The 21793-nt window shown below is 34.5% G+C and overlaps 1 protein-coding gene across 1 annotated transcript; it reads right to left on the reverse strand.

The window, feature by feature from the left end:
* Window positions 1-19268: 19268 nt before the first annotated feature.
* On the reverse strand, window positions 19269-21295 carry TRAM1L1 (translocation associated membrane protein 1 like 1). The gene is made up of 2 exons (XM_037732251.1): window positions 21132-21295; window positions 19269-21045 (listed from the first exon to the last, which is right to left on the reverse strand). Exons 1-2 carry the CDS (start codon window positions 21288-21290, stop codon window positions 19999-20001), a joined length of 1206 nt encoding a protein of 401 aa, XP_037588179.1. The 5' UTR covers window positions 21291-21295; the 3' UTR covers window positions 19269-19998.
* Between the last annotated feature and the right edge of the window lie 498 nt (window positions 21296-21793).

A 21793-nucleotide genomic window follows, 5' to 3' on the forward strand; every position in this document is an offset into this window, starting at 1 on the left:
AGTCTTACTCTAGCCTTTCTCCTTCTGACTGTCCTCAATCACATAACACTAAACCTCATTTTTTGTACTGTGACCCATAAAGTTGTAATGTATTCTTATTGTTTTTGAAGACTGGCTTAGACCCCTCAGTTAGAATAATATTTGCTCCTGGGACAACATTCTCAGAAAGCAACTTATTTTCTCACCAAATACTTGTCTGGCCAAGGATTTTTCTAGATTTATACTATCCTTCCAGATTATAGTCATTTTTGTACTTCATAGTAAAATCATTTTCTTGAAGGTTCATACCATGCAGAAATGTTTTCACTATCACCTACTGTGGCAAAGAGTGATGGTGTTTACCAATATCCATCCTTCTTCTTTGAAAACACATAACTAATCTATATTTCACAGCTTTCTGATAATTGTGTGGGGCCTTCCAAGTTCCAGTCAATGGAAAATACATAAACCTAAATAGTACTACTCCCAGGGCTAGCCTCTAGGACATCTCACTTGACCCTTCTCACTCTTGTCTCATCTTCCAGACAGATGCAACAAATCCTGCAAAAAGCCAAAAACTTGAAAGGATCCAGGATACCTGAATCACTTTGAACACCACCTGCTACATACTCTTTTGGACAGCGAGGTAAATGAAAAAAGAAGAAAAAGATCTTTCTTTGTTGTAATGAATGGGATTTGGGTATTTTAAGAATAGCAATTGTTATCTGCTTTGATTAATACATCATCCAAATATCGGGTGCAGTCTTACATTTCAAGGAGAATGTGACAAATGGCTCATTTTTTCTCTGTATTTGTACTATTTTGAGTGACTTTATTGCACTCAAAATTTCTTAATTTTTTCTGTGACTTATTTTTTATCACTTTTCTTCAGTAAATCACTCCTGAGGTCACTAGCAGGATTTATAATCCTGTGAACTGAACTACATCCTAAGTCCTTCTGTCTAATAACAAACACTTTGGTCTTTTAATCCCTCATATGTACATTTTTCATATCATGCTTCTTGGCTTTACTTTTCTGATGAAATCCATCATCATGTTTGGCCATTTCTTGTCATTCTTATTTTCAAGGACCCCGTTCTTCTGCTTTTCTTCTACTTTCATCAAAACACAACTCCAACCTGGATCTATCTAATCACAGACATTTTCCACCTTCTGGGCTGCTGGGCTTCCCTGGAGAAAAATCACATAACTCTGCCAGGTGGGACAGATTTATAGTTTCCAATTTTAGCTAGGCTCTCGATATTGCTTGTCAGTCCTCTTACTCAATGACTTTTGGTTTGATAACCCTGACCTACATAATGGTGTGAGCACAACTCTCCCTTCTACAGTATCTTGTGCTTACTTCTGGGCATTTCAGAGGAGCCCTTTGTACAAAACCCTCTTGTGAGTTCATGAACTGCAGTCCTCCCAGTTACTTCAGCTGTTTACTCTTATTCCTACTCCAGCTACCACTTGCCCCTATGTGCTTTGCATAGTTGCCTGTGGAAGTCTCACTACTGCCAATTGCAATCCTGAAATGCCAGCATCACTCCCAGAGATGCTGTCACCTAGAGCTCTGGGTACTTCACTTCCTTATAGTGTCACAATTATGTAGAGTTCACTAGGCAGAAAAAAAAAGGTTCCCTTTCAACTTATTATCATATGTTGTCTTCTGAACACCAAAGTAGCTGGGCTGATGGCCAGAGACTTGCAAAGTTTTCTTATGGAATCCTGAGAATGTGTGGTTCTCATCCCTTGGTCATAGGAGTTCAAATTTCTTCTCTGGTGCCACAAAAGAAATCGACACATCACCATCATTCCTATCGTTTCTCTTTTCCCTTCAGCTCTTCCTTAAACCAAAATGGCTTCTCTACCACTTGTTATAAAACAGAATATTATGGATGCGCTAACACGTGCTTGTACAGAGGTGGAACAAGTTTACTATTGCACTTCTAAAATAGCGAACCAAATATTATTTGTTACCCTCGTCTGTGGTCTCTCCTTTTCTATACTTCTTGACTGATTTGTGAATAATGAACATTTTATCCAAGACTTCTTATTCTTTTTTGATATACACATATATATATGTATGTATGTATACATATATTTGAATATGTATATACAAATATAAATATATGTATTTGTGTATATATATAAATATATATATTTGTGTATGTATATACAAATACAAATATATGTATATATACATACATATATATACACATATGTGTATATGTATATATGCATTCATATATGTGTGTGTATATATATATATGTATATTTATCAGTGGGGGGAAAATAGTTTCTCCATTCATTAGGAAAATATTTCATTCATTCATTCAACAAATAATTTCCTAGTGACTAAACTAGTTGATATCAAAGTAGATATTTTTAGATATTTTCAATTTTCTTACTTTATGTCTCCAGACACATACAGTTCAGGAGTACAACAGCTCAGTAAAAATAGTAAGTACAATACAATGTTAAAATGGCTGTGATAAAATTTGCTGTAATATAAAATGGGGTCACAAGAAGGAGAGTGAGTAATTCAATTTAAATGGAAACAAAAATTTTTTAAAGGAAATGATACATGAGTAGCTTGCATTTGCCTATGAGAGTAGTGGCTAGCTCTTTATAAAATTATTGCAAGCAACAGAGTTGATAAAACAAACTTACGTTTACAAGTTGATTTGGGGAAAACAGAGAGTGCACTGAAATTCACACGAAGCTGTTTCTTCCCAGGTCCTAAAGAACAAGCCTAACTCAAGTTGTTGGCACAGAGGCATTAGACAGAAAGCTAGAAGTTGAAATGGTGGAGTCCAACTTGTCTGGACCAGCTTTATGGTTCTGCTACTGCTTGGGTATGGAGATTTAGCTTGACTACACTGTGTGGAGCAAGTTTTAAAGAAGTAAAGGATTAAGAAAAAACCCTTAAAAAAAAAAAAACCTAAAAACTAGGGTTTTTAATGACCACAGCAAGGAAGCATGCAGCTTACCTCTTGAAAGGGTCTTGCCTCACCCAGGCTGGAGTGCAATGGCCCTTTGAGGCTCACTACAGCCTCAGACTTCTGGGCTCACGTAATCCTCAGCCTCCCAGTGGACTTCATGGCACAAGAAGATTAAACAATGTCTCCAATTTTAATAAATTTCTGCAATCCAAAAAAAAGTGTATATATATATATATATACACTTTTTTTTGGATTGCAGAAATTTATTAAATTTATTAAGGTTATAATTTTATTCAAAAGTAAAACGTTTTATATATATATATATATATATATATATATATATATATATATATATAAGAAATAATCTACAACACACAATTCAACAATGCTTTTATGGTATATTTATTGTTTAGGTATGTATGTGTATATGCCTGAGTGACCACATGTGTTTGTGTGTATGCACATACATACGTGAAATATACTTTATTCAAGCTGGTAACTAATCATGTGGATAGAAATTCTGTATTCACAGCAATCCAATTTTTTTATGAAATACCATTATTTTCTCCTCCTGAGCCAAGTACAATGTTTTAAACTAGTAAAAATGTCTTATTTTTAGTATTGTCAATATTCCCAGTGGTGAAGCAGTGTTGCTTTCTTAAAATAATTCTGGGCTGGGCACAGTGGTTCACATCTATAATCCCAGCACTTTGAGACACTGAGATGGGCAGATCACGAGGTCAAGTGATCAAGATCATCCTGGCCAACATGGTGAAACCCTGTCTCTACTAAAAATACAAAAATTAGCTGGGTGTGGTGGTGTGTGCCTGTAGTCCCAGCTACTCAGGGGGCTGAGGCAGGAGAACTGCTTTAACCCGGGAGGTGGAGGTTGCAGTGAGCCAAGATCGCACTACTGCACTGTAGCCTGGTGATAGAGCAAGACTCCGTCTCAAAATAAAGAAATAATTAATAATAATAATAATAATTCTGCTTTCTGGGCAACAGAATTTTTCATCACTACATAAGACAAAATCAGTTTTGTAGCTGCTACCTGTTTTATCGTGTGTAGGCCTCTGTTAAGATACTTCATAAATTGTCAAATCCAGATTGACACTAGAAACACAATAATGCTTGCTATTTGATGAGAAGCTGTCAAGTTGCCTCTCCCTGTCAAATTGCCAGATGCTTCTTCATGACTGGTTTAGGCTAAGAGATTACTGGTAGTCAGAGCTCAATACACAAAGATCTTAATATTACATGATTTGTGAGAGAAGTGGGGTAGAAAAGATGTGAGATAAGTTATGAACTGTTGGAAAATTGAATTTTTTATGCTTAATTATTTGGTTTGTTTTTAGAAACTTGAATCAATAATCCAGAAATTACATTGAGAATTAAGCATGAAAGGCATGTTAAAAAATTTCTCTGAGTAACAATATCCATGAAAACAAATGAGTCTTTGAACCTTCAGCTATAGCTTAAAGGGAAGTTATTATTCTGTTATTTGCTAGGATAATATTTTATCTTAGTATTTCTCGTTACTAATTTAATTTATGTTTCACTAAATAACCAGCTAGATACATATGTGGGTGTGTGTAGCTAGACACAGAAAGGAATTGACAGAACACTTTGGCTCTATTTTCAGTGCTACAAAAAGATAAAAGGCAGGGTGCAGTTGCTCACATCTATAATCCTGGCATTCTAGGAGGCAGGTGGGTCACTTGAGGCCAGGAGTTTGAGACCAGTCTGGGCAACATGGCAAACCCTGTCTCTATTAAAAATACAAAAATTATCTGGGTGTTGTGGCACACCACTGTAATCCCAGCTACTCAGGTGGCTGAAGCAGGAGAATCACTTAAGAACCCGGGAGATGGAGGTTGCAGTGAGCCCAGATTGCACCACTGCACTCCAGCCTAACCTAAGTGACAGAGCAAGACCCTGTCTGAAAAGAGAGAGAGAGAGAGAGAGAGAGAGAGAGAGAGAGAGAGAGAGAGAAAATAATAATAAACCCTATTCTATATGGTCATGTCTTACTTGGAAAATTATATAGTTACTCATTGAGGCATTTACAGAAATGTTTGAAGCTCCCATGCTACTCCTAATCAAAACAAAGAACAAATGGAAGGTACAATATACATTATTCCCAATAAGGAAGCCCAAGGTAGTAGATACTCCTTCCCTGAACTGGTCAAAAGCTGGGGCACAACAAGGTGCTCCTACTCTGAACCTCTTATATTAAACAAGTAACTCAAAGGTAAAAACTGGAGTATATAATTTGTTCACCAAGACAAATTCAGTGAAAGTCTTGAGGGCATTTGATGGCTGCACACCTGTGTCCAGCAGCAGTGTGGTCACCAGCTATGTCCACTGTGGCACTATAACCTGATTGCATCCTAGTTTCAGATCTTATCATCTAGAATTTTCATCTTTTCTCTAGTAGTTCTGTTTCTCTCTCAACATCATGAGCTAATCAATACAGATATTACCAAAAATTTTCTTATATACTTAAGTTAGAGATTCATTCTGCCACTTTTAATTGGAGAATCCTGACTCAAAGACAAATTATGAAGCTATAGTCACAGGGGTATGCTAATTAAAAGTTGTTATGTATTCCTAGTAAATTGAAGTTTTAATCATTATGTAATTTTTATATAGAGATTCAGTATGACTTTTTTCCCTAAAATCTCTTTTGTCTTATATAAACAGAACCACAACTATTTCTACTGAGTAGAATATACATACTATGCCTATTGTTTTTCCTTTGGAATTCAACATTTTGGTATCTTATATTTACATGTGTTTCTTGAAAACCATATATAGCTGGAGCATTTAGACCATTTAGATTGAAACTGATTACTAATAATTGTATTTTTTTTATTTATAGCTTTAATTTTTGCTTTCAATTGGTTGGTCTTGTTTTACTTTTATTTTTGTATCTTTTCCTTTTTAAAATATTTGAGTACTTCTTAAATTTCACTTTTAGTTTCTCTTCTAAATAAGTCATTGCCTTTAGAATTATTTAGTAAAGTTCTGCTTTTGATAGACTCTGAAAAATATCTTTTATATCCCCATCCTTAATATTTTTATAACACAGGGCAAGAGTACACCTTAAAGTTTCCTGTAGAGTCTTTCAAAGTGACTTGAGGCTATTGCTGCACAGAATTCTGGGATTCTAGCTTTATGGAGTATAACAGGAGGCAACAGGTCATGGGCACTGATGGGCATACCTCAAAAGCTCTATGGATTTCCAGACTTGTCAGGGAGACACTAGAGTAGAGCTCAAGAAGAGGCTCTGAAGTCAGGGGATTGGGGCAGGAGCCGCACATCTCTAAGAGTGACCTAAAAGTAGCACTATGTTTCCATTACAAATATTTGTACTGTATGTAGATTCTCATATAGACAATTCTCTCAGCACACAGATTTATACTATATAGCCTTCTTGCCTCCATTATCCTTGCTGAGAATAACCTCTCCTCTCAGACTGTCCATTTTCTGTTCTTAATTTCTTCCTTTGCTCTAACAAGTTAGGACCTTCTCTTTGCATTTAATTGCCTGACTAGTTTTTGATATTGCTGGGCCTATATATATTGGCCCAGTAATAAATATATATATATATATATATATATATATATATATATATATGTATGTATATATATATATATACACACATATATATACACACATACATACACACACACGTGTGTGTGTATGTGTGTGTGTGTGTGGTGTGTCTTTTAATTGTGTTTCAGATTTATTTGATTGGTTGAATATGAGGATTGGTGGTGTTTGACAGTTCTGGAATCTTCCAGTTATCTTTTGAAATACGGTCTTTGCCCCATTCTCTCTCCTCCCTCTCTAAAACCCCAAACACATATCAGACATACTCATTCTAACATTTTATCTTTCCTGTTTCCTTGTGCTCTTATGGCATTTTTTTTTTTCTGGCAGATCGATTATATTGAAGCTCTTTTTAAATGTTCTTAATTTGTTTTTTAACTATTTCATTGAGTTTTATATTTTTCTAGTTTTATTTTTTTTTTTGAATTTCTATTTTTTATCCAAGTCTTCTAGGTGGCATTTTAATTTACTGAATATACAATCAAGTTTATGCTCTTTCTTTTAATATACTAGTTACTAGTTTTAAATTTTCTAGTTATATTTAGTATACAAAATCTTAATATTAGTAATATATAAAGTTTTGTCTTCACTATATTTTCATAATACATGCAATCATTTTTTATCCTAGAACATATGCATTATATCACAGAGAAAAGAGTTTCAATGAATAGAAAATACTAGTTTTATTTCTTTACTTAGGCATTTGCCCTGGTAAAGACACTATCTGGTCATTCATAGGAATGCTACTCAGTAATTTTAAAGATTCTTTGCTAGGCCTTTTTATAATTTTCTGTAAAGAAGATGTCTTTCATCAGAGATAGATTTTTAAACTTTTCTTTCTACATATTCATTCTTCAAAATTTGACCTTACAACGTGACTTCAATTATTATTTATGACTTCCCAAAATATACCTATCCACCTGAGTTATTTATCATCATAAGGCCCTATATGCTATTATCATTGATAAATATTATTGTGGTGTTTTCATTGTTTTAAAAGCATTTCAATTTTATTTATTTTTTAAACTTTTATTTTAAGTTCAGAGGTACATGTGCAGGTTTGTTACATAGGCAAACTTGGGTTGTAGGGGTTTGTTGTATAGATTATTTCATTACCCGGGTATTAATTCTAGTATTCATTAGTTATTTTCTTCTGACCATCTTTCTCCTTCCCCGCTTCAGACTCCAAAAGATTTCAGTGTGTGTTGTTCCCCTCTAGGTATTCATATGTTGTCATCATTTAGCTCCCACTTATAAGAACATGTTTGGTTTTCTATTCCTGCATTAGTTTGCTAAGGATAATGATCCCCATCTCCATCCATGTCCCTGCAAAGGACGTAATCTCTTTCTATTTTATGACTGCATAGTATTCCATGGTGTGTATGGTAACACATTTTCTTTATTCAGTGTATCACTGATGAGCATTTCAAGTCTTTGCTGTTGTAATGAACATACACATGCAAGTGTCCTTATAATAGAATGATTTATATTCCTTTGGATATATACCTGGTAATAGGATTGCTGGGTGAAACGGTATTTCTGCAAAAACTCAGTTGATCTGAGTTCACAATATTTGTTCTCCTATATTCTAGTCTCAGAAACAGTATGCTGCTAATTTGCCCATGGATGAGTTGATAAGTCACAAATCCATAACAACTATTTCTCTTACTATTTATATCCAGAAGCAACAAATTCTACTGATACTAATAATAATTTTGGCACCTATATTCTTCATGCTTCTTCTTGATACCTCAGTGTGGATTACAATAATTTTCCTTGCATTGTTACATAAAATAGCATTGAATAGACTAATTTTCTCTGTCTCCTTCCAATAGATTTTCCATGCTACTATGAATAATTTTCCTTAAGTAAAAATAATCATGTCATTCTCCTGGCAAAATATTTCACTGAATATTTACTGATCTTAGATAAAGTGCAAACATTTTAATATGTTATTCAAGGTCTTTCTTTCCTCCTTCCCTTGTTCTCTATATTCTAACAATTTTTCATTCCCAAAACCATGTCCTCCTTCGAGTTTGGGTCTGTATGTTCACCCCTCTCTATCTAGACAATGTGCATCCATTGTTTAAACTTTCTAACTCCTAATTCTTCTACTATTATCACAGTTCTCAATTATGTGAGGAAGATTTCCTTAAACCCTTAAGATTAGACTGCTTTCCCCCATAAAATGAATAACCACCAAATAATTACATTGCTAATCATAGTGTATTATATATGCTTCAAATTAGTCTCTTTCCTTCCCTAGGCCATAAACACAGTGAGAAGAGAAACATACATTTTCCTTTTCAGCTGCAGACCAAAACATAGTGCTGGACACAGTAGGCATTTAATTAGCATTTGCTGAATGAAGAGTTGAATAACCTTTTAATTTGCAGTATAATTAATAAACTATATAATTTAATTGTGATTTTAAAATTCCATCATACTAGCTGCAATGAAATTTAATGCATATAATGAAACATAAGATTTCTGTACTTAAGTAGTTCATAGTCTATTTGGCCATAAATGATTCAAACCCCTTAAAGATAATGAACAATAAGCTGTTTACTATTGCCGATATATATTGCAGAGAATAATTCACACAGGAGATCATTGGAGCCACTTACTCTAATAATTCTTAGAAATTCTATTATACCTCTCCTGCTAAATCACCATTTCTTGCCTGTAAATAATGCCATTTCTATGATAAACAAGAATAGACTTATCCAACTTGAAAAATAAACAGGCATTTAAAAAATAAACATATTTATCCTATAACATTTTCAGTTTCAATCATATATTTACAGTTTAATGAGGGAGATGGTGTTCAAAATATACAATTTAAAACAACATAGATAATTGCATGGCTGAGCAAAATTATAATGTAGTAGAGGCAAGGACTAGCTTGAAACGCTATGACAAGTTTTGATTTATTTCGGAAAATTATAATAACTTATAGAATCAGATAAATAACAAATATAATTCTAATTGTCCAATAATGCCATTTAAACTTAGGGCAGTTTTTTGGAGATCTTCAAGCATATAAAATGTGCAATGACTTTATTACATATTTGTAGTTGATAAGACAGAGATTTTAGAAAAACAGTGAAAACAGGAGAAAATTAAATGCTATTATTTGTGAATAATTTTATTTCATAAATATTTATATGTAGATTAATTTCAGCAAAATCTTATATGGCATTCAGGATTTGCTATGTGCTTTTTGGATATGTTTAAATATAGTGGGGAAAAAGAAATAATAAGGAAATCTTAAAGTCTTCAAGAAATTAAGGTTATTCTCATAATCAACAGGCAATTACAGTTTATAAACCAAAATATTCCTTAAATGAAAAATATGAATTTTGTCACCCCCATATAAATATAGTGAAACATTTCTTTCTTAAGAGTTTTCTAATTAGGTAAGTGTATTTCTTAAGCAAAGATGCATGGAAATAACCAAAGAGACACCTCTCTGCCACTATTAAAACTAGAGCAATTTGTTTAAATTATTTCAAGGTCAATATTGAGGTTTCTCTTTTATATAAAACAATTCCCAACACATAGCAAGTATCTTTCTTTTAGAATAATATAGAATACATTATTATGCAACTAATATCAATATTTAGAAAATAAAGATATGGGTAATGTCATTCTCCAAGCCTGTCTGTAGGCAATGAGAAAGCCAGAAATTTTCTTCTTAACAACAGACGTGAATAAATAGTATTTCCTCAGAAAGCAAAATCAATGTCTAAGAACTTCCCAAGAACCATGTTACTGGCCAGCGGTGCTGCACATTTAAAACGCAGCTGAGAAAGTTGCAGATCATCCTGATAACACTGCCTGGCGAAGAACAAGTTGGCACTTTGCTACAGATTTCCCTGCCAGCACCTGTTTCTGTTTTACACCTTCATTTGACCCAGGATGGATTCATGTATCCATGATCTAAAACTAAGATCAAATATATTTCTTTAATAATGTCATATTCCAAACACGAAGTCAGATGAAGGAGCTATTGAAGGGCTTGGTTATTCACGTAGGTACCATCATGAAGAAAAACAATGAGTCATATAGTTAAGAGATGTTCCTATCAGACTATCTTAGATTAATTTAGACAGTTGTCACAGAATGTCATAAAAAATATTGTCAATCAAACTTAGAATTTTTTTAAGTTTGCCTATATATTGTATATTGGTAAATTAAACTTCTGTTCACATTCCTCGGAATGGTTTCCATGTGATAGATCATTCTGAGTTGTGTTAATTATAATTTATTTAGTGGATTGTTTTCTCTAGGCCTCATCAACCACATTACTCTCATAGGAATTTCATTAGTGATTTAACTTCAAGGGTAGCTTCAGGAGTTACCAACTTTTTTGAGTTTTTTCCTCTCTCTAGTGTCCAATATTACATGCACCCCCAAGTTGGTCCCAGCTATTCCCACTACCATTCTCACTTCAATACATGTCACGTGGTGTTCCTTTTGAGTGAGGGCTGTGCCATTACCACCACCTTCACCCAGACCGTGATCTTCTCTGGGTAGCTGGCAAACTCTGGCTATTCTGCTGCCCTTAGCATTGCTACTCATATCCTGGTGGCTGCTGGGGACTCACGCTGTGGCAATGGTGAGCACATCAACTGCTTTCTTCAGCTAGTCAAGGATCTGATGAAGTCAGGATGTGTATTACTTGCGCCAGAGCTGCTCACCTTTGCACTCTCTTTGGACCTTTCACAGAGGCCAATGAATGCTCTATCAACATATTTGTCTTTCCAAGGTTACTTCACTCTCTGCTCTTCTAAGTAGCTTCTAGATAATGCACTATGACTGTTTACAGTCAAAATTGTAAATGCCATTGGCCATTGGACTACAAATTGTCACTTGCCATAGTACTTATCACTGTGTCCCGTGTTTGCCACCAGGTCTTAGAATATACTAGGCAATCAATAAATATTTGAGGAATTGAAATTAATTTGCTTTGTCTGCTGAGACTTTTAAAGGTGATCAAATGTCTCCCAGCCTTTACGGGATATTGTTTTATAGAGATATCAGAGTTGATGTGGTTAGTAGGGCAGTCCCTTCACTTTACATAGGGCTTTATAATTACCAAGGTTGGAAAAATATGTATTTCCTTGTGACCCGAATGCATTGGTACTAGTTACCTAAGAAACCTTCCCAGAGGTACACAATTGCCTTCCCTTTCCATGATGTTCTGATTTTTCAAACCCCTTTCTCCTTCTCTCCACCAATCCACATGGTTTTATCAGATATATTGTAGATATTTGAAGCTCAGCTATGCATAAATTTGGGGATGTTTTGAGTATTCTATTGTGTATGTATGAGATAAAGATGTAACATTCAATCACTTTTCAAATTTTAAAAAATATAAAATATTTCCTTTCGTTAACACACAGTAATATTAAAACTTCAGCCTCCAAAATGTAGTGAAGTCTAACATTTTAAGCAGTATTAAAGAATCTTAAAATCCGTTTGAAAATTTTTTTATAGATTAGCATTATTGGCATGGATAATTAAATTGATTGAAAACATCATCAGATTTTCAGAATTGTCATTAGTTCTGTTTAGTCCCATGGTAATGGTAATTAGAGTGGAAAGACAGAAACTTCAGTTAGAAAGAAAAGCTCAGAGCTGCCGTTTTCTCAAGATCTAATGAATACCTGGTGCCTTTGTAACCTCCTATAGCATTGGAATCTTGTGAAAAGTAGAGATGGAGCAAAAAACAAAAACATTAGGATCATTTCTTTGTTCAAAAATTCTTAAAATATCTATTGTATGCAGATGTTCCAAAAGCTGTGGGAAAATATGCCAACTCAAGATTTATTTCATATAATTAAAAAATGCTTTTTTCAAATTAGGAAACCATGTCTTGTACTCGTTTCATCAGTGGGCTCATGCAGCGTGGCCTGGATCTTGCAGTTATCCTCCCTCTCCTTTGTGTCATCTCATCTCTTTTTCAATATGAAAATATACAAATGTTCTCTAATGTCTTCCATCCTAAGAACAGTTACAACAAGAAAATGAACTCCTTTAAATCTACACTTAACTTTGTTTAGCACATGAGATAATTAATTACTCTTTTCCATTTCTCAGCTACATTTTCACAGAGACATTTTTTGAGAAAGTATTCATAATACCTTATGGCAATCCTTGTCTCCGATTTTTCCATCAATTCATTCCAACAAGACTTTCATTCCTGTCACTCCACAGAAACTGACCTCACAGTCTCTCCAGTGACCTACCTGTTTTTAAGTCCAGCCATTCAAAATTTCTAATCATAAGGAATTTGAACTCTCAATAGTAGTGTGCAGTATTTATAGCTTCATGCTCTTAATATACTTTTCCTGTGGGTTCTTTCATAGTGTTTACCTTTGTGTTTTGCCTACCTCACCAGCTGTCACCTATGTTTGGGTTCTGTGAGGCCATATGCCTTTAGTCTTTTGGTTTTTCTACTACTAAATCAGCCATTACTGAAATTCCCTTTGTTGGCGCTTACTTTACTTCTTCATTTCTACATGTAGGAATATTTCAAGGCTAAGCAGTGGACTTTCTTCTTCTCCCTACATATACCCTCTCCTTAGATTACCTTTTTCAAGGCCTCTACTTAAATATTGCATTTATGCTAATGACTCCCAAATTTATATCCTAGCTTTGACCATCCCCTGAGCTCTAAGTGTATATTAGGATGTCTAAAAGACATGACAGATATTACTGACTAAAAAAAAAAAATCTCTATTTTCATTCCTACCAAAAAGTGTGTCCCTCTCTCATTATTTTCTGTGCCTTTTCAAATAACATATTCCCCTTGTTTTTCAGCATTACGAAAGCTCTTTAAGGATGTGGAACAACCTGTATATATTTAATTCATGTGTAATGTTCAAAATGGCATTCTGATTCATACAATGAGGATTATAATAGTAGCTTCATATTTAGAAGACATATTAACTTAATTCTTTAAAAAAGGACTCAAGTTTCAAAACACTGAAACAGCACAAATGTTATTAGGATGCCACACATGACATGTAGCCATTTCTAAATAAACACCTAGTGTAGTCTGCCCCCAAATTATAAAGTAAATAACCAGTTGATGCATTTTTTATTGAGTGCTTCCACTGGACTAGACTTGTGCTACATGCTGTTTTTACCTTAGTGATTTAAAGAGGCATGACATCAGCCCTGAAGTGGACACAGGAGATAGGCAATAAACAAGTAATAAATTAACAATTACTACTTAAAATTGGAAAGGGTGATAGATTTAAGGAAAGTCAATATTTAAAATAAAAAGGAAAGATTTTCCAAGTTTTTTTTTTTTGTTTGTCTGTTTCAACTCAGTTCAGTGAATTCCGAGAAACTAAGATATATTGACACTGTGCAAGGTAATGAGAATACAATGATGTACAATATAGATTATCTGTCACCAAGAGGATAATAGTCTACTATCCAAAACAATTAAAGTGATGGTTGATGCTCTTTGATTTTCATAAATAAATGCTTAATTGACTTACTTAGTCTGAAATTCAATTTTGAATATCAGAATTTAATTTTTATTCTTACGGTAATTTACCTAGACCAAAGATACGTACCTTTGTCACTTTAATGGCATATAACCAAATATATTAAGTATAACACCTGCTTTGGAATTCACAGTGTCATTGTTTTTTTCTGTAATTATGTAACAAAAGTAGTCCATAGTTACTATGAATTTAATAACTCTTTAAAATAAGTGTTTAGTTACTCAGAGATAATTTCTGTACATTTTAATTATACTCATATATGTATTTGTAATGTCCATTATTTAGTCTTTGAAAACTCATATACTGGAAAATAGATTCACTATACTTGAATTTTCTATTGCCTCCCACCTGGACATGACAGAAAAATCAATGCCATACATTTGTACAATTCGTGAAAATATTCATGGGAAGAAGAGATTAATAGATGAGGCACAGAGGATTTTTAGAGCTAATGACTTCCAATGATCTGTAATAGTAGTTACATGTCATTATGCATTTGTGAAATTCCATAGAATGTACAATACATGTAAACCCTAGTGTAAATTATGGACATTGGTTGATAATGATGGGTTGATAATGATGGTTCACCAATTGCAATAAATGTGCCACTCTGAAGTGGAATGTTGATAGTGAGGAAAGCACTCTGTGTGAGGTCAGGTATGTGTGAGGTATTAGAGCTGTATATTTTGGACTCAATTTTGCTGTGAACTTAACACTACCCTAAAAAACAAAATCCATTAAAATTAAACAAATAAATATATAGGAGAAAACCTGTAAATGTGTGTACATATGTAGATATATATATTTATGCATCAACAGAGACACATAAATATGTTAAATTGTATATTAAGTAAGACTATATACACATTTGTGGTACAAATATAAATATAGTAACATGTTTGTATAAACACACAGGCACAAAGAAACTTATGACATGGTATCTGTATATATTATTAATCCTCACAGCAGATTTTGAGATATGTATCTTTATCACTTTAATGGCATATAATCCAAGACAGAATGTTGAAGTCTCTTCCAAAGTTTGCCTAGCTCTAAGGGCCACAGCAGAGCCTGGCCCCTAACCTCTGTTATTAGCCATTATTTGTAACCACCTTATTACCTTCCTCTTCTCAATTTATATCACAATACCTGAAAACTTTTTTTTTTTTAGACAGAGTCTCACTCTGCCGCCTAGGCTGGAGTGCAGTGGCACGATCTAGGCTCACTGCAACCTCTGCCTCCCAGATTCAAGCGATTCTCCTGCCTCAGCCTCCTTGGTGTGCCACCAAGCCCAGCTAATTTTTTTTTGTATTTTTAGTAGAGACGGGGTTTCAGCATGTTGGTCAGGCTACTCTTGAACTCCTGACCTGATGATCCTCCTGCCTCAGCTTCCCAAAGTGCTGGGATTACAGGCATGAGCCAACGTGCCTGACCATAAAAACATCTTTTTAGAACTGTCTTAGAGCTTACAAGTTATATTTCAATATTTGTGGTGAGGACTTTGACAACCTTATATTTATTGGTTGTTCTTATTTGAAGACTGAGTTCAGAAGACAGCTGCTTTTCTGTAGTTAAAGCAATAAGGGCATTAAAAGAATGAGATATTACATTTATTTTGGGATGTAAACATTTTTCAATGTGTGATGGCTTAGGAGAAATCCTAGGTAGGCAATGATCTATAGGTAGGTAAATGACCTATATTTTTGCAAACTTTCCTCAAGCCATGTGATTCTGCAATGTTGACATGATTTGATTTGGTGAATGATGCTGGTAGTGTTGAAATTGAGCCTTTTCTTACATCTAACTTGCAGAGTTAACTTGCGCTTTGTTTAAAATTGATATTTTTGCTGATTCATTGAGTAACCACATCCCTTAATAGTGACATTTTTAAGCTGGCTATAAGACATACATATCATTACTGTGAATTTAATTTAATCATTTTCATTTTTAAATTAAAGTGAAACTTTACCACTGTCTTTTTCTCACAAGTGTCTACTGGAATGGTCAGTTTACACATTAATGTATGTATTTTTAGAGTTTAAAATGAAAAATTTAGCTGACATAATGCTGCAACACAAAATGCAAGGTCACCTGTCAGGAAAAAGGAAAATCCAGATGAATGACCTCAGGAGCAGATTTCTTAATGTTTGGTTTATTTCACATTTATTTAATACTTAAAACTGCCAGAATGGGTGCAGGGCCTAAAAAGAACTTGGTAATAGGGATTTAGATAGAAAATTTTGACAGTTACATGACTCTGTAAGGAAGTTCCAGTTCAATGTTTTGGAAATGTATAATTTTTGCATGAAAGATGTAGGACTTTTTTTTCTACATAATTTGGAGTAATCAGCAGGTACCACTCTGCCTTATTTAGTGGGTAGTTTCTCACAGAAGGTAAATTTGATTGAAAGATGACCGTGATTTTCTTCTCTATTTCCAGAGAAATTCCTACCAGTTTTTAACTGATTAACCTGTTTTTGATAGTTAATCAGTTACTTGAGCTTTCACAAAGTTAGCAAATGCCTGCTTTAATAATGCCTCAAATCATAATGAAAATTTATTTCCATGTGGTCCATCTTGACACAGACCAAATCATCCCACTGAGATTTATCATAACATAAAGAAGCCTAAAATTTGTTTGTCCTTCACAAGATATGTAGGTTGCATGACACACTCATACTATTTGTTTTTTTTAAAAGTGGGATACACTATTAAATAAATGCTACTGAATTATCTGGTCAGATGGTTTGATGTTAGTAAGAAGTTAATTACCTCTGTATACTCACCAACACTGTCTATTGTGTCCAGATTACAAAGGTCTGCTCACCCTGTGGAGGGCATTCTCTGCCACAGTGCAAAGGCCCGAGTACTAGCCTATTCCATATGCCGCATTCCCAAGCATGGCTTTCCACAAGAACTTCCTCTAACAAACTGTTCCAATATGACATGTCCTGCATAAAGCATTGGTAAAAAGTATTTTGTTACTCTTTACAAATTATTCTCGCTTAGTCTAATTGAGTGAGAACTTAAACTTTACCTTTATTTTTCCAACTTAAAAGACTATCAGAATATTTTATGTCTTCAAACAAGCTTTAAATTATTAATAACTCTAATCTTCTGGAATCTGTTCCAAGTTAATATTGTATTAGGTATGCATGATTCTGCTCCAGATAAACAAATATTGATGAAACAGAAATGAAAAAGTTTTTTATAAGTTCATTTTTTTCTTATTGAAATAAATAAATAGTTATCAGTAAGAGATTAATGAGGCCTTTTTTGTCCTTTAAAAGATATGTAGGTTGCATGACCCATTGATACTATTTGTTTAAAAACAAATGCAATACACTGTTAATTAAATGCTGGCAGAATCATTTTTTTTTAAATAAACATATACTTTGACCCCATGGTGGAAAACCTATACTTGTAGATTTATTTAAAGTATAAAGCTTGATAAACCTTGAAGCGAATAAATCAGAAAGTCTTTAAATACAAATATTAGAAATGGCTTTAGGATTTCAGCAGTTTTGGTGGGTGGAAGGGTGCTTAATCAGTTATTTGAGCCTTCACAGGGTTAACTAATGCCACTTTAATAACTCAAATCAAAATGAAAATTTATGTTTTCATGTGGTCCATTTTAACACAGATCAAATCATCACACTGAGATTTATCATAGCATGAATGTTTTGCGAACAAATTTTTATAAATACCTAATTTGTATTGAGCTAAATTTTATTTGCAATGTTGCTTTCATAATTTGTCACATATTGATTTTCTGACAATATTTATTGCGTACGAATACCATTATGAGTAGCTGAGATGTAGCCAGCATCTATCCCTCTTCTCTTCTCAACAACCTTACTTCCTCTTGTGAACTCATATCTTAAACACACACAAAAAAATGGGCTTTGTCTTTTTCCACAGGTGAAGGATTAAATCTAACTTACGTCAATCAGCCCAGTATACTCCTTTATCAAATGACTTTACTAAGGTTAACTCCCAGTGTACTGGGAATTTTAGAAATTAGGCTTTTTCTCTTCCTCTTCATCACAGGGTTGAAGAAGTTAAACCCAGAATAGTTTTTGTTATTTGCTGCCATACAAAATGTAAAGCTAAGTGGTTAGAGCCAAGTAATATCCTAGGGAAATTGAGCCAAATACCAATCACATTTATTGCCAAGCCAAATTTAACTCTTGGCACTGTTAATCATGTCAGATAATAATTTTTCTGGAATTTATTTTTCCAGGTTGAGTCAGATCTGCACTTATTTGTAAAGAAGTATACAACATATAGGACTTTTGTTACCAGGAGTGGGGTTACAGGTAATGGGCTAGAATGGTTTAAAAGAAAGAACTCTCTGTCATACAAAAAGGTAAAAATCTTTGTTTTACAGTTGCATAACAGTTGCTTTACTTTGGACCTCACAACATGTGCTACCAATATTGTTCAGTAATTGAAAAAAAAATAGGTAAGATGATGGATTCTATACTAAGAAATGATTAAATGTTTCTTTGATATTTGCTTCTGAAAGCAGACAGAAAAGAATGTTTTGCCAAGAGTGGCTCTTCTGTGATCTGTAATAAAAGTATGTTAAACTTAATTTTGAGGGCCCTTCATGTTTGAGAGAGTTGAATTACATAAAACAAACCAAAGAGAGGGCTGGCTATAAAGTATTTAGAGATAAGAGATATAGTAGGGGAAATTATAAAGGAATAGGAAATTATAAAGGAAAAGAAAAAGGAATAGGAAATGTATGGCCTTCCCCTAGCATACTGTAAAGTATAATTTTTCTTATTGAAAAAGTATAGAGACATATCATGGAAATAAAACTGAAATAAGGATTGAGAGGCAATAAGTATAAATACCCACTAATTCTCATTGTTTCTACTGGCTTCTGCAAAGATACAGATTATACATATGTATGTGTGTAAAAATCTTCAAAATATGTCTTAAATAAATTTTTTCTCAACTAAAGATGAAAACAAAATAAATAACTTATTTTTCAAAACACTTTCATGTGACTATCTAATTTTCATGTTTTCCAAATGTAATTAGCTGACATTCTTTTTATACGCATGCCAAGTATTATCTTTCAACATGGTATACAAACAATATTTTTCTAAGATGTTATGGTTACTGATCTTAGGAGGCCTCACTAAGAATCATTTTTAATAAAGAAATATAGAAAAAAAACTAAGTCCAATTTCCTTTTTAAAGTAATATTTAATTTCATTAATTCCCATTTACAAGTGGAATGGACGGGAATAGGTTTAACTCTTCACAATATTTTTATGTTAATGAATTATATTTTGATGCAATATATATGGCAATAAACCTCCATATGTGTTACCCATTAGTACTGTATTTTTCAAAAATGGAGATATAGCACTAATAATCACTACTTGTAAAATGAAGAACATTATTATTTTGGTGATTTTACCTATCTTGACTGAGTTGTAAATTCTTAAAAAATAAATTCTAAAATTAGAGAATACTGATTTGATTTCCACCTTTTTAGTACGTTTATTTTACCCCAAAGCAAACATTAAACCCATAACCTTGCTAGGACAGGTATTATGAAAGATTGGTGGGAGTAAGAAATAGTATCACTGATAGGCAAAATTGTGTGATTATCTCTGCAAATCATTAGGAAAATGTTGAAAGGTTAAAAATAAAAAAAAATTATAGTGGCGGTCCCCAAAACTATTTCAACATTATTTTGACGATGTGTACTTTAGTCTCAACCAAAATCTTTTTTTTCCCATTCATAATAATCTCCCTCCCCTCAAATGTTTTTTAAAAATACATGAAACAGTTCGACAGCAAAAATTAAAGAGCACAAACTATTCTCAAAAACAGAAAAATCTCTAGTGCAGAAAGAAATCTCAAAGAGCAGATTCCTTTGCAGTCATTAATCAATGAGCTTGCAAATATTATGAAGATTTCTCTTTCCTCTTTGGTGGACAGTCTACTCTATTCGAAGTTTCCACTCCCACTCCATTTTCTGTTCTTTTTTTAGAAGACCTTGACCGTTTCTTCTTCATATATGAGACCTGAATATTAGAATCCTCTATCCACCGCTGAAGCCAGAGAGTAATTAAGTTCCACGTTATGTAGGCTTGGATAGTGCAACTGGAGGACAGAACAGCAATTTTAGCTGCCAACACATTTACATTTCCAGTAATGGCATCAGGATTCTGATTCTGCGATCCAACTAGGTGAAACCCAACAGTGACTACAGAAACAATTAAAGTCACAAGTCTACCCAAGATAAACACGATGGCCCACAGAGATATGCCTTTCTGGTACTTTTCATCACTAAAGTAAAACAGGCCGCACATGTGGGAAAGTAATTCAACAAAATAATGCAGTACCAAAAGAAGAAGTCCCAAATGATTCAAGTACAAGAGATAAGCTCCAGTAATGTGAAAGAGATGAAGACCAATGTAGACAACTTGACGAGGGATGTCTTGTTTTTTGGTTTTCTGGAAGTAGAGTTCAGGAAAAGCATGAAACCAGTAAGCCAACTGGGATATGTAGAAAAACTTCATTTGAAATGTCATCATGCTATGGGGATGAGCCCTCCATATGAGAGTTGGGTCTGACAGGCAGTTTTCAGAGATTAAAATGAATGTGCCCCAAATACAAGAAAAAAAGTAGAACACACCAAACTGACCAGATTCGTTAAACTTGTTTTGTTTCGCTTTGGTGAACTGCATTCTCCTGTTAATTTTATCCAACACATACTCCTGAATTGTGGCATGAATAATGATTGCCACCAGCATGTAGAAGAAAACCGTGGCCAAATCTTTGACACCATAATAATAAAGGGACCTTGACCCCGTGGCTTGTTCCTCTGCTGCAGGGACCGCGACACTGTGCTGAAGAGTGAGAAACACGATGGATGCTTCTGCTGTTCCCTCGAACACAAGCCCCAGCAGGAAGAACATCCCCACGCAGGAGACGATGTCCGCATGATTCTGCAGGATGAATTCCTGACTCAGAACGGGGGGGTTCCTGGTTCCCTTCTTACGGAGCCCCATGGTGGCGCTTCCCGGATACTCACCGGCGAGCCGCAGCCGCCTCCCCCTGGCTGCTCCTTACAGCGGCGCCGCCACGGTAGCAGCTCCGGGGACTCCACTTCCCATTCCGAAGTCAGTCCGGGGTCGCTGCGGCCGCCCAGAAAATAATAAATCAAAGGCGAGGGACGAGCGCAGCTGAGCATGCGCACCAGGGGGACCGCGGAGGCAGGGAAGGAAATCGAGCGCCGCGCCCCTACCCGGCGCCAGGCCGGGGGTTGCGAGCGTTGATCTTCAACGTAGATCATCGCTTCTTCAAACTCGCTGCCACCGCCAAGATGCTCCTGAATTCTTTTCTCAGTAGCATCTTCATTAGTAATCATGATATACACCTATAGAGCTCTGGTTATTCTTCAGATCATTAATTATAACAACAAAAGCATAATAATAACAGCAAACTCTCAGTGCTACTTGTCAGTTGTTGTGCCAAGCATTTTATTTATATTTATGAATTTAACTTTCCGGAAACATCCAGTGAGGTAGATACTGTAATGATCTCCCCTCCTCCATCCCTTTTCAAGAGACAAAACACTGAGGCACAGAGAGTTTGAATAATATGGCCAAGATCACATCCCTAGTAAATGTTAGAGCAAAGATTTAAATCTAGTCTGGCTCCAGAGCGCGTGCTTTTCGCTATTGGGCTGTATTG

Source organism: Cebus imitator, unplaced genomic scaffold (assembly GCF_001604975.1).
Source record: "Cebus imitator isolate Cc_AM_T3 unplaced genomic scaffold, Cebus_imitator-1.0 Scaffold17, whole genome shotgun sequence".
NCBI lineage: Eukaryota > Metazoa > Chordata > Mammalia > Primates > Cebidae > Cebus > Cebus imitator.